This window comes from Squalius cephalus (assembly GCF_949319135.1).
Source record: "Squalius cephalus genome assembly, chromosome: 13".
In the NCBI taxonomy this organism is placed as follows: Eukaryota; Metazoa; Chordata; class Actinopteri; order Cypriniformes; family Leuciscidae; genus Squalius; species Squalius cephalus.
The window spans coordinates 17,604,905-17,618,719 of NC_137134.1; the positions used below are offsets into that span (position 1 = coordinate 17,604,905).

At 40.7% G+C, this 13,815-nt stretch overlaps 1 protein-coding gene across 2 annotated transcripts in view; it reads left to right on the forward strand.

Annotated features, from left to right (window-relative positions):
- The first annotated feature begins 5,252 nt into the window (after positions 1-5,252).
- The window catches only part of tle2b (TLE family member 2, transcriptional corepressor b), a 45,612-nt gene continuing 37,049 nt past the window's right edge, over positions 5,253-13,815 (forward strand). For both annotated transcript variants that reach the window (XM_079889749.1, XM_079889750.1), the window contains exons 1-3: positions 5,253-5,587; positions 5,689-6,472; positions 13,577-13,674. In XM_079889749.1, coding sequence (XP_079745875.1) covers positions 6,449-6,472; positions 13,577-13,674 — 122 coding nt within the window. In that variant the 5' untranslated portion in view covers positions 5,253-5,587; positions 5,689-6,448. The remainder of the gene's footprint in view (positions 5,588-5,688; positions 6,473-13,576; positions 13,675-13,815) is intronic.

The following is a 13,815-nucleotide window of genomic DNA, read 5'->3' on the forward strand; positions in this document are numbered from 1 at the left end:
CCGGATGCCGGAGAGCTCCGCAGCAATTCAGCACTTATATCGCACAATCATATGTGAATTCGCGAGATCTCGTGGGTCCTCGTGACTTCAGCTGTCAGTCATGGCCGCAGCCGTTCCGCAACAAATCCGGACCTGGTGGGTATTGAAGGACGGCGGAGCACGGAGCCGACATGCAGCGGAGCCGATCCGCAGCCGTTCCGCAGTTGGTGGAAATTCGGGGTAAGCTTACGTTCAACCGCTTCCACTTTTGAGTGAAACACCAAATCTCAAAATCAAATCCACATCCGATACACAGAATAATGTATATATAATCCGTTTCACAATCTGTTTCTATCGCCATCTGTAGCTGAAACATAAAAATGCAAGATACTTGTAGAGTTGGGCTGTGTTCGAAATCACCCACTATTCCCTAAAACACTCCACTTATATAGCTCACTTGAGGTAGTGAATGAAAACAAGCGAGTGAATTCGGACTGAGTGCACCGGAATGGCTACTGATTTGCATAGTTTGTGCTTGCTGTTTAATAATCGTATGAAACTTGGCTAACTGGCCGCTCCTGTAGTAATGAAAACTCCGCCATGTATAAACCTTAATTAAACAATTTAATAATCAAGTAAAAAGGAATTTATACCTGTATGATATTACGCTGTACCCACATTGAACCAGCGGTTTAGATAATGGATGATTCGGCTGCGGGCGCCATCTTCTGGTGAGACGCAGGAATTCATTCGACACAACCATCTCAGTGCATTATGGGTATTCTCTAGCCGTACATCGGTTGCACACTCGTCATTGTGGTGAATTGTGGGATTGAATGAGTGCACTCGATAACATCCACTATGGTTTCAGACACCACTACAAATGGCTGTTCCCTCAAATAGTGCCCCATTTAGGGTATAGGGGCGATTTCAGACACAGATTTTTTTTTTTTACTTACTGACATACTTTAAACTTAAAATTCCACAACCCAATTTCCGAAATATTAATGCACTATATGGTAGGCTTACCATTGTGATTTTAAAATGATTTTTAATAGGGATGTGCTCTAGGACTAAAGCCCAAACTATACTTCGGCTGTCCACATTCCGCGACGGTCCGTGCACTGTCCGTTGTTACGCAAAGTTGAGATGTTGTTGTTAAAAACATTTTTTGGGGTACCTCATGTACAAATTATTATTGCAGACCAGACTTCAGATCTGGATCGTTTGTGGTTGTGTTCGTAACTTGTGTGTGTTGCCTTTGTTTGCTGCATGCTGTGTCGTGTCCTCAGACTGAAACATGTGCCTATAATAAATCGCATAAATCCTCTTCTCTGCCTGTTAATTCACTTCCCCTATGAGTTTAAGTCGAGCTGTTTTTTTAGGCCATTTAAACCACAAAATTCCCTCTGGATTCTCAAAACACGCTATCTGGAATTTTTCAGTGTTTACTCGCACTGTCTGGCCCTCAGGCAGAGCGCATACACTTTCTCTCTTCATCTTTCTCTTCCTCTCTCTCATTCTGTTGATTATTTCACAAACCCTGTTTTCCTTCACAAGCTCTTTCCATTCTCACACACACACTACATCTGGTCACAAGAACCTTTGTTCTTCACAGTGCGTTTTACACTTACATAATGCACCAATGCAAGCCAAAGAGAAAGAGAGATGAGAAATTAGAAACACAGCAGAAATTGAGGGTCCATTGACACATTCAGCATCCGTTTTTGTTCACTGCAGTCACATGAAATAATAAATGTTCCTAGTCATATTGTGCATGTTGTTGTAAAGAATAAATGTTTGTCTCAAATGACTTTCCTTTTGTGATGATGTCACCTAGGCCATTGGTTCATGATAATTAGCCAAAACTATAGTTTTTGGCTACTGTTGTAGGTAACATAACGTATGTGTGACCTTAGCACTCACAGTCCAATCAATTTCCATTGGATAAAGTCCTATTTTCTTTCCCTCGTTAAAAATCCTGTTTTACCATACATCTTATTACAAAAGTACATGGGTTACAAATGCTATTATGCTGATTTTAATACATATTGATGCACGTTCACTTTCATTTGTAGTCTCCGACATGATACAATTTGCAAATGTGTCTCACAATGTCAAAATCTTCCACTCAGCTCCATCACCCTCTAGGACAGCAAAAGATCGGTCATAATTCATGTTGAACGTCCTCTATTTCCTGTAACTGCAAGGTTAGACAGTATAGCTAGTGGATATCATTATGTGCCGCATTCAAGTCCTCAAGGGAAATTCGTATTTACGAGTTTGCAAGTTGTAATTACGACGTCAGATATGTTCACATCACAAAATGGCGATTCTACAAAAAATACAGCAAGGTTTTTAATCACGTTTGCTTCAGAAGCGAGGAAACTTAGTTAGATTTAGGACTTTATGGTTTATTCATAGGGTTCGTTTTCATTGAGGCAAAAAATGCATGATGGGAGATTTGACAGAGCAACTTTTCTTTTGCTTAGAAGTTGTTTGTGGCATGATGGATTTCAATAACAATTGCAAAGGCCGCAAGAACAGTCATTTTTAATTAAGAGCTGCATACTTGTATACTACTCATACTACTTACTATGGCAGAAATAGTAGTATGCAAGTATGTCATTGTCTATTGTCAGTAGTGTATCGATGTATGAAGCACAGCTCACACAGAAGTCACTTTCAAACCAAGCAGCTCGGAGAATCCAGGCCACATACTTGAACCCGTTCCGAAATCCCTCATGCGGAAATTCCCGATCGTGCGAGTTCCTTCTGAAATTCGGCGAACACCGGTAAAAACAGTCGCATCCAGGGCAGTGCACAGGGCCCTGCAGCGGACGGACCTGAGGGGGGCCCCCCTGGAACACGATCGTGAACGGTACCCACCCCCCCGGAACGCTGTCGGACAGAGGGGGACCCGCTTCCGCTACCTCGCACTGGGCCCCGCCCCATGCTTGAGACGGCCCTGATCAAACTCCCTGCCAAATTATTGTTGGAAACTGCTACCTGATTGCCTAATCCTAACCACACCCCCTAATCTTAACTCCACCCCCACACCTAATCCTAAACCTACCCATACTGGGGGCATAGGGGGTAATAATCTGGAATTCGGCACAACACTGGTCTCAATGTAGGACTATTATTAGCATACCCATATGTTTGCTAAAGGTCTGTCTGTGTGTTGTAGAATGATATGTAGGCTCCATTACCGAAGCAGAGAGTGTGAAAAAATAAAGAAAAGCAGCATCTTTAGATCTGTAGTTCATGACAAGCTTACAGGCAGATGACTGAGGAAAGACTGTGTGGTGTTTGATGGCGCGAGACGCTACTCCGATTCAAGCTGCCACAACAGGTGAAGCCTTAAGTTAATTACTGGAGAGAGAGGCCACACTGATGTGCTCGCTAGCTAGCTTAGCTCAGTTAAAGAATAGACCCCATCTATCACAGCAATCGATACTCACTGACAAAGGTCGTCTTTCTTTTCTTTCATTGTGTGAATTCCGTAGGCTTACATAGGCCTACATATATGCACATCTCACTGTAATGCTAGTATAGGCTATTGCTTTAAATTTTGTTTTACAAACATTGTTGCCATATATTACAGTGAATTTTATGAAGCCTAACAAAAATAGTAGCCTACTGTGGTACCATGGTAAAGATGAAATGGTATAATAACTCCCTTTGTGTTCCACAGAAGAAGAAGAAAAGCCATGCAGGTTTTGGAACAGCAGGGCAGAAGAACAATGATGACAGAATTTTCATCAGTTTAATAAACAATCTGCTCATTAATTTACAATGTTATTATGGAGCCACTATGACTCACCGAAAAAAGAGAGTGTTTATTTGTTATTTCGCTTAATTGTTCAAGGCAGTCATCATCACTAGATGCTACACGTTGCTCATTTGTCATTAGCAGTCATAGGTGATCATTTATGCGGCGTGATTGACAGCTGGAGGCGGGAGCGCGGAATAATCGGAACTTCAATGCCCACAATCCCTGTAGACTGGGCTGCACACCGGCCGCAGCCAATCAGTGGCCGCGAACGCAGCAATTGGCCCGTTTTAGTCTCTGATGTCAAGCACCAACGTGGGTCCCCGAAGGTTTGATTGGTTAGATCGGATGAGTCGCTACAGCCAATCAGGGAACTACTGGAGAGTGCTCCACAGCCTCGAAGTTTTAAGGTGGTCTGGAGAAAGGTGAGGGATGTGATTTATCTCGTGTAATTTACTCTTTTAAAATTTAAATAACTTGATTTATGTCTAAAACACGAATAAATAAGTAAATAAAATACAACGGGACTTATTTCTGTAATTTCCCCCGCTTATATTTTAGGTAAACATAAGACCGAAGTTTGGTCAAGAGAGCTCACTCGACACATTATATTCAGCAGCTTCTTTAACTTTTATAAGCTTTTATAAGTTTCTACAAATACGACTTATAAAATATGTCTTGTTTGCAATATTGTTACAAATGATATATTAGGAAATTACATGCATGGAACTTTGTGTCACATTATTTGAGAACGAATTGCCACTTGTGCTGATTCGGATCAAATGTGAATCAGTAATCAGAACTGGTAAATTGTGTTCACAGGTACATTTCTGAAAGACAAGCCCATTTATACCATGTTTATAGATAGATAGATAGATAGGACAAAATATGTCAAAATGTCAGAATAAGTTCTAAATGCAGCAATTCTGATACATTATCCAGTTCTTCTTTATCTAATTGTCCTTTTTTAATCTTATTTTAAACCTGCTGAACCCTTACAGGATGCAAAAGCCTAACCAGTTCAGGACAGATTATTGTCAAGATGGCAATTTCCATCAAGTCTGTCTGTTCTCAGCCAGCTTCACAAGTATTGTAAAAGGTTGAAGGGAGAGAGTCGTGTGAATAATTACCTGTCTAATCCGCACAATTAGATAACGGCGATTAGGGCAATACCTGACCCGAGAGGTGTCGCAGACAGAGGGATGACTAACAAGAGACACCTCTGAGATCACGCTAATATGATGGAGGAGAACAAGAGAATGATGAAGAGATGAGAACATGGTAGGGATGACTTGAAATCTGCTGATGTGTCACACTAACAAACGAAGTGAACACATTCTGGATAAATCAAGGACGTGAGTATTGCAATCACAACTACATTTGCAAGTGTATTTCTCAAAGGGCAGATAAATGCTCCTCTGTCAGAGGTGTACGTGCAAATATGAGGTTGGACACAGTGCTTTCAGGGAATTGCTGGCAAACTGAATCATTCCTAATCTCTCTCATTCTCTTTCTTTCACATCCCTTGTTTTCTGATTTGTTTTTCCCCTGAGGCAAACCTCATTGCTCAGAGGTTGTTCTTTCAATTCTCAGGAGACTGATTTGTGATCTCCGTAATACTTCAGTGAAGTGTGAATTTTGTCTCTGATATGATATTTCTTCTAAGAATAAATTGAGACCCAGTACAAATGTATACAAGGAATAAACATTTGAATAATTTGATGATGATGATAGTTGAGTGCGTATTGATATCTCTTTTTATTGCAGATTTGGCGAATCTGAGCACAGTTTGAGAGTTTGCTTTAAAAAATACACATTTCTTCTTTAACTAGGGTAAGTGTTGTTGTTTTTCAGTCGAAAAATATAAGCAGGACACTTAATTTAATCTAGGAAACACAACTGAGATATCTAATTTGTGTTTTTTTCCCCTATAGGTCTATCTGTATGATGATATGAATCTTTTGGCTGTTCAAAGCAACGATCATGTATATTTGTTTGTGTGCATGTACTGGTATCTATTTCTGTCTCTATCTCTCCGTCTAGCTATCCGTTATCTATCTCGCCTGGTCCACCTTAAGTGCAGCTTGAGCAGGCTGTCGTGTTTGTGTTGAAGCCAACAGGCACAATATATTACAGTCTAGGGCTCACTGCTGAAAAGCCTGCTGGATCTTCCAGTGACCTGCTGTTCTTTCCTGCTTTCCTGTGTGTTTTTTTTTCTTCCTCTCTAGATTTAGATTAAAAACAAAGCCTGTTCCTCTTTCTCCTTTGCCTTTTTAGACCTCAGCAAAGAAACCCTGTAGTTTAGAGGTACTGTTACAAGGTTGGAAGACTCGAATGGAGATACGTGTTTGTTTTTGTTGCTTATTGGGGACATTTGCAGAAGGACGAGACAGCTGGACTTGATTCTTCTGAATTCCCTGCTTCTCCCTGTCTCTTGATCTGTGGGGACTGAGAGCCGGACAGTAACGGAGTGGGACGTCAGGGGATTCTGGGGGGAAATCCAGTCTTAAGTGTGAGTAAGGGGATCTGTTTTAGGAGGACCCTTCGTCAGATGTGCTGACAGCCTTCAGCGGCTCAGAAAGGACAGAGCCGTGTTCCCAAACTAGATCTGGGGATCTGTCCCCTGGTGGAGGGGGACACAGGAGTTCGGAGGGTCAGCGCGTTGGCCGTCAAACCGGCATCCCTCCGGTGACCATGTACCCACAGGGCAGACACCCGGTAAGTGCTACGCTCTCTCGTTCTCCCACATGAACAAATGGGACAGATGAAGCGCATGGATGTAAGAGAGACGTCTCTTTAGGCTTTCAGCCGCACATACGCATATCACCCAGGTGTCCTCAAGAGCCAGTTGATAGAAAGTTGTGTGGGAGGAATCAAACACAATGTGTGTCTTTATTAGTTTGTGTAATAACCCTTTCTCAACGCCCCCTCTAATAGATGTCATAGTGCATTTGGGCAAATGTAGAGTGGTTTAGGTGTGTATGTGGGTGGGGTTGGATAGGGCTCACTGTGGAAAGTTTATTTGTTATCTGTTATCTGTCTTGTATATTGATGTTTCTAGAATCTAAAGAATCTACCGTACATTGCAGCCTGTTTTAAGTGTGGTACAGCGTACAAGCCTAAACTTGTAATACATGAAAGAACAAGGCGTCAGTTGTGTTTATGAATGAATGAAAGGTCCCTTGACTGATTTAGTGTGTATGTTGGACATTTCCCCCATAGACTTACTTACATTGTAAGGGTGAAGCTCACAAAACTGCCAAGGATTATCCAGAATGATAGACATTTAAACTTTTCTTCTTTTCTATCAGAAGAAAAGATCATCTAGATTTAGATTTAAAACAAAGTCCATTTCACATCTTCCTCAGCTTTGTTAGACCTCAGCAAAGAAGCCGTCAGATGTCTTTATTAATGAATGAAAGGTCCCTTGAGACTGATTTAGTATGTCTCTTGTTGTATATTTGCCCCATAGACCTCCGTTGTAAGGGTGAATCAAACAAAAACAATCAAGAAATGTCCAGAAAAGTTCATATTTCACCTTAAAATCATAAGTGAAAAAAACATTTTAGGACCATTTTTGCATTTGATCGAGTTCATTTAATCTTTAATTTAATTTAATTTTCGAGTTAACACAGGCATTTCTTCATGGGACTACTTACATATTTTGTTGTTATTTTAGAAATTAAAGATACAAGATAGACTTTAAATGCATTTTATTTAGCCTATTTTTTCATTTCTATGACCTTTTTTTTTTGTGCTTAAATATGACCTGAACATTTCTTTAAGTGATTCAGCTGTAAGTACATAACTGTCAGTGGATTTTTACCCAAATTCTTATTACACAGTTTGTATTTTAACCCATTACGTTCCTTTAACAAACATACAAACATGTCCTGAGGTTCCTAGTGTTTTATGAAACAGTGAACAAACTCCAAAGGGCCAGTGAAATCTTCAGCGAGGTTTTATTTTGACCCTTATGGCCTATGAAACATGACCTACACCAGTTAAAAGGTGTGAGAAAGGTTTGTGCGTGTGTAACCATGCATAAACATTGCCTTTTGTACTCACACCTTTTCTTTGTCTCTAACTTTTAAGAAATCAAGTCCATGTGTGTGAGTATTCAGTTCTCAGAAAACACAGACACATGCTTTTTTTTAAATTTTTTTTATTTTATTAGCGGTTCTAGTTAAGCCAAGCATCACTGTTACTTTTGCTCATACTTGCTCTTAAAAATGGGGGTTCTTTTAATACCATCTGTGGTTCTATGAACATCCATAGAAACTTTTCATTGGACAAAAGGTTATTTATAGTGGAAAAGGTCTTTAGAGTATTTTACTGGTTCTTTTAAGAACTGTTCCCTGAAATATTATTTGGGGAACCCAAAATGGTTCTTCAGTGGCTAAAGAGTATACTCATTTCTTCTTGAACCAACCAACCAAAACACCCTAGAAAAACCACTTAAATCCAGTTAGAAATCCACATAGCAATATCCTGGCAACCACACCTTCAAAGTTGTACTAGTCAGAGGTAGATCCATCAGTGGTTTTGTTTAACCGTTCAACACCATGCAGTGCAAATCAGATGGAGACTATCAGTGTGAGATGAGTGTGTTTGCATGTGTCGGAGTCTGCACATACCTGCCTGTTGAAAGGGTTAAGCCTGATTTGCAAGGCAAACTGCATCGGGAGGACTGGTAATTGGTTCCACTGGATTTTTGTGGTTAGTGTTATCTGAAGCAGGGGGATTGGAAGGTGGAATGAGAGGAGGTTTACTGTGCTCCGCGCTTCTGAGCCAAAAACAATAACAATAAAAAAAGCCGGGCAGGGAAAGCTCATAATCCGCTGCAGCCACACCTTCAGTTTCCGACTGTTAAAGAATGCACTTTGCATGTTTTTAGGCCTGGATATTAAGAATCTAGAGGCAATGCTGGTATTCAGTCAACATTCAAGGGTGAGAAGTCATGAGATGTCATGAGTGAGGTGTAAGAAACATGAACTGTCTGTACAGGAGGTCTGTGGATATGTTTGACACAACAAGAACCCGATACAAATAAGAGGCTGTAATATGAGTGTGTTAGCGCACGTAGCACATGAGGCGAGTTTGCGCTCTCGCTAACAGTACCTGTGTTTGGAGTGTGTGGATTTATGGCTCTTTCTTGGCAGGTGCTTGCGTGTTGTATCAGGATGAGAACATTTATATAGTTACTGAGTTCATGATCTAATGGTGAAGATGGCATAAAGAGAAAATTCAACAGTCATCAACGTTTCGTCATTTAGTTTCATATATCATTTAGTGCCAGACTAAGCCAGAAATTCAGAAATGTGATTCTCTTAAAAGAACCGGTTAATAAGATTCATTCATTTGGTAATCGGACTACACTTATTGTGCCGTATACTTTTGATTAATTAAAAAGAGCCCCCTCATAAGATTCATTGTTCAAGAATCGGACTATATAAAAGGTCATGCTTGTGATTCATCCCAAAAAAATCTTGGCTAGCATTTGTTTTTTGAATCAGACTACATTGCTCGCTCTGCATGTTTTTAATTCATTATAATGAATAGGCTCAAGTTCAGATTAATTTGTTCGGAAATTAGACTAGATTTTCTAAAACAAAACGGCTTATAAGAGTCATTTGTTTGGAAATCGGGCTAAACTGGTTGAAGTGAATGTTTTAGTGAATCAAAAACAATCACATTTTTAAGAGTAATTAGTTCATTACTCAAATTGAGAATTATATTACTCTAGTCAGTGTGTTTTTGATTCACAAAAAAATGAACCGTAATCAAACTAAAAGTTAAGTTAGTTCTGGTCCAAAATAAATATGATCTGAATTATTTAATTTTATTAAATAATAAATATGACACCTGAAAAATGTTTCCTCACTTCCCAACCCTTTATCATGACTTTATAGCTGCTTTGATAGTTAATACATTCTCTGATTCTCTGTAACTTTTATTCATACATGTTTTTTTTGTGTGTGTGTGTGTGTGTGTGTCTGAGAGTGAATGCCATCTTTCTGTTGCACTGATGTGATGGCCAAGTGAAAAATGTGGCAAAGTTCCATGGCCACAAAATTCACATATGCTCATTTAATGAGCTGATAGTTTGGGCTGGTTTGCTCATTTTTACTCACTGCCGTATTGTTTTAATAAATGTTTTTATTCTGGCCACATTTGGATGTTAAACTTGGTTTCATATCTTCACACTCTTTTATTGTCTCTCTTTCGTGTTGGTCGGAAACACAAATATAAGGACTTCTTTCTTTCTTTCTTTCTTTCTTTCTTTTCAGCTCAATCCATTGGCGATTTACTCTGTAAAGTATAAAAGCTGTTTTCTCTGCCTGCCAATCCACGGTTCCTAATCCAGTATTGGACAGCGATGGCTTTTACTCTGCCTCACAAAGCGAGCCACTCCAGAGCCGCATTGTCATTGAGTCGCCAAGATATAGTCCCGAGCAGCCACCCGATGTCCAGCATTCAATGAGGTTTAAGATCAGGTGAAAGCTTCAGATATGATGAGCAAAAGTGGAAGTGGAGAGTCGTTTAATGAGCCGGTTTTAGGTCTACCTGCTGAACTCATGCACCTCGAAATGATTGTATCCTGGGAATTGTAGTCGGTTTGTGGAGACAAGGTCTTGCAGGACTGGGCAGGAAAGAAAGACGAGTTTTTAGAGTGCGAGATCACACTCACACATTCACCCAGATCCCCCCGAGATCACACTGACACTTCTCTTCCTCCCACTCTCTGGTGATCCTCATCTATTCGTGCGCCTTTTCGCACTAAATATTTCACCAGCGGATGATTATTTCATGGATGTCTCCATCCCAGCCTGTCTGAGAGGATGCGAGCTGAAAACTGCTCCGTATTTGTCTCGGTCGTTCCTCTTTCGACGTGTCTCCTCCTTCAAGCCGATTTAAGACATTGTATCCAAAATAGCAACTCGAGCAGTGATATATGAGATGATCGGAGTGGGCGATTGGGAGAGATTTCATTTCCCACCATTGTTATGGGATCTGCTCATCTCTCTCTCTCCCTTTGACCTCCCTTAGAAGATAATCTCCAGTAATTCTAGGCTAGCCTGCTGCAGCTCGTCTAAATTGTGATTGACTAGCTGCTGTCCCACATGGCTTGCTGTCTGCCTCGTCCCCCTCCGTCCAGATTAACTGGATCAGTTTTGGATTTCAGGATTCCCCCTCCTTCTGTCCGACACACACTGTTGTGTCTAAACAGACACTCTTTTTTTTATATGCAAGTTTTGCATGTATGTTTGTACTGTATGTTGTGAATCCCTCCAATTTAATAGTCCGGACAAATCTATTTTTATAATAACTAAAAGCAAAGAAAGATCCTTTGTTTTTTAGTTATTTGCAGTGCTAATTACTATTGCTCATAAAATACATTTTTATTGTTTTGATGTAAATCACTCGGCACCATTTGACCATCAGATAGGACAGTTTTTTTCTTGGGCCAGTAAGAAACCACCTAACAACCACCCAGAACACCCTAACAACTGCATAGCAACACCCTGGCAACCACTTATCATCATTCCGGAAAATGCATTAGCAATGCTCTAGCAACCACCCACAACATCTGAGCCACTGAATAGCAACACCCTGGTAATCACCCATAGCATCCTAGTAACCACATGTCAAGTGTACAGGAAATGTGCAGCAATGCCCCAGCAACCACATACCACCACCCTGGCATCTGCATAACAACGCTCTGGCAACCACCCACAACACCCTGGCAATCATTCACGACATCTGAGCAACCACATAGCAACACCCTAGCAACTGCAGTCAATGCCCAGGCTACCACTCACAATATGGCAACCGCATAATAATTCTCTGGCAACTGCATAACACCACACTGACAGCTACATAGCAACACTCTAGCAACCACCCACAACACACTATCAACTGCATAGCAACACCCCGGCAACCACCCACAACATCCAAGCAACTGCATAGCAACAGCCTGGCAACCGTAATTTAAATGAGACACTTCCTCTAAACGTTCTAGTAATATTTAATTCCTGGTTCTTGTGTTGTGGTGTGGCGTTCAGGATAGTTACTACTCACACACACACACACACACACACACATGCACACACGTGTTTGAATGAATGAGGGTCAGTAGGGATATGATGACGCTCCCCCTCCCTCTATCCACACACAAACACTGTGGGGTGTGTACTGAACTCATCCAGTCAGCTGTTCTCCTGCAGCTTAATTACTCGAAAGCTCACCGAGTGTCTGACCTCCACCGTTAGCCTAATTGAAATTTAATTGAATTTCGCTTGTCTAGACTAATTAAGCTCCTACTGAAACCGCCAATCTTCAGCCGCTCACCGGACAGCGAGCTTCAGAGAGAGAACTGTAAGCCTCCGGAGTGCAGGACAAAGGCGGCCATTTTAGGAAGCAGCTGACAGAATGGCAAACGTGTTTAAAAATAGCAAAGGAAAGGACTCTGGTCTTAATGAGGAGGAGAAGTAGGATCAGATTAAAGCATGTAGGTCTTGCTCATAGATGGGCCCACATGCAATGTTTTCAGAGGGAAAATGTGTGGGTGTGGTGAACATGAGTACTATGCACTTATTTCAGTAATCTCTGCAATTGATTCATTAGTCTTTTTGATTCACTAAAAATAACTGCTCAGAAGAATCATTCATTCAGGAATCAAACTAGTCTAAACTCTTTAGCATAATCGCACACTCTAAGTAGCTTCTGCATTTTAAAAAGGACTTTGTGACTGTTAAAAAGTATGTTCCGTGTAGTGTGAGTGAAATTCGGACGTATACTACATCCGCCATGTTGTCATTGTCATTTGACCAACTGCGTCAGTTGAATTGCTTCTCTGCCATTCACAACTCCTCTCCCGTGGCCTCATGGGATAGTTAAGTGTCCATCGGATGTACACTTCAGATTCTCACTGGAAGTAGTAAATCATCTGGGTAATTTACTGTTTTATGAATGCTGCAACTTCAGACGTACTAGTTTTCACATACTGTATTCGACTTCTATATAGTAGGTCGGTAGACATTTTAAGATGCAGATGCCTGTACTCTTTTGGTTCACTTAAAAGAATGAACTCTTAAGAGTCATTAGTTTGGGTTGAGTGGTTTGTTTTTGATTCATCTAAAAGAACCAAACTAGAGGAGTCATTCTTTCTGGAATTAGACTCCACTGGTCAAGCTGTTTGTTTTTGATTCACTACGAAGAGGTGACTCATAAGATTCATTTTTCAACAATCGGACTACACTGGTTCATGATCTGATTCATGTCATTGTCAAGTTGGTTCGTTCGGAATTCAGATTCATTTTAGTGAACCGTCTGCATTACCATTATAGTTTTTGGTTTAGTAAAGAAATGCATTTTCTCTAATTGTTAATAAAGTAGAAATCATCATGCTGGGTTTGTATAGCATTTTTGGAAGGACAAATTGAATTCTGAATATCTGACGGTACAATTTCCATGCAATACTCGTAGCTGCTTATCTAAAAGAAGTGATTTGCTCTTGAGATTGGGAGGCATATTCGTGACTACCAAGAGTTTGGGTTAAATCTTGTGAGAGCTTTGCAGAATGAGGGTTAACACGACCCCATAGAAGTGCTGCTGTTATCAAAATGTCTCTCCTCTCTTACTAAAAATGCATGAAGTGTTTGTAGTGAGGCCAAGGTCAAAGATAATGTGGTGGGAGCACATTTTCATTTGTATTTCAATGAGTCACTTTTGATAAATTAATTTACCCAGTCCAATCTCCCAGCACAGAGTGAGGGCTGTTTACTGATTTTCAAGCCATCTCTTTCTCGCTCTCCTTAGGTTCCTCTGCAGCCTGGACAGTCATTTAAGTTCACGGTGCTGGAGACTCTGGACCGCATTAAAGAGGAGTTCCAGTTCCTTCAGGCTCAGTATCACAGGTGAGATCGTACGAGCTGATTTATCTCTTCCAAAGGCTGATAACTGGCTGATAATGCTAGTATATTGTACACAGCAGTGTTATTCACTGAAATGTGCGTTCACCCCCGTGTTGGAGAGTAACTGAATAAAAGTGGTGATGG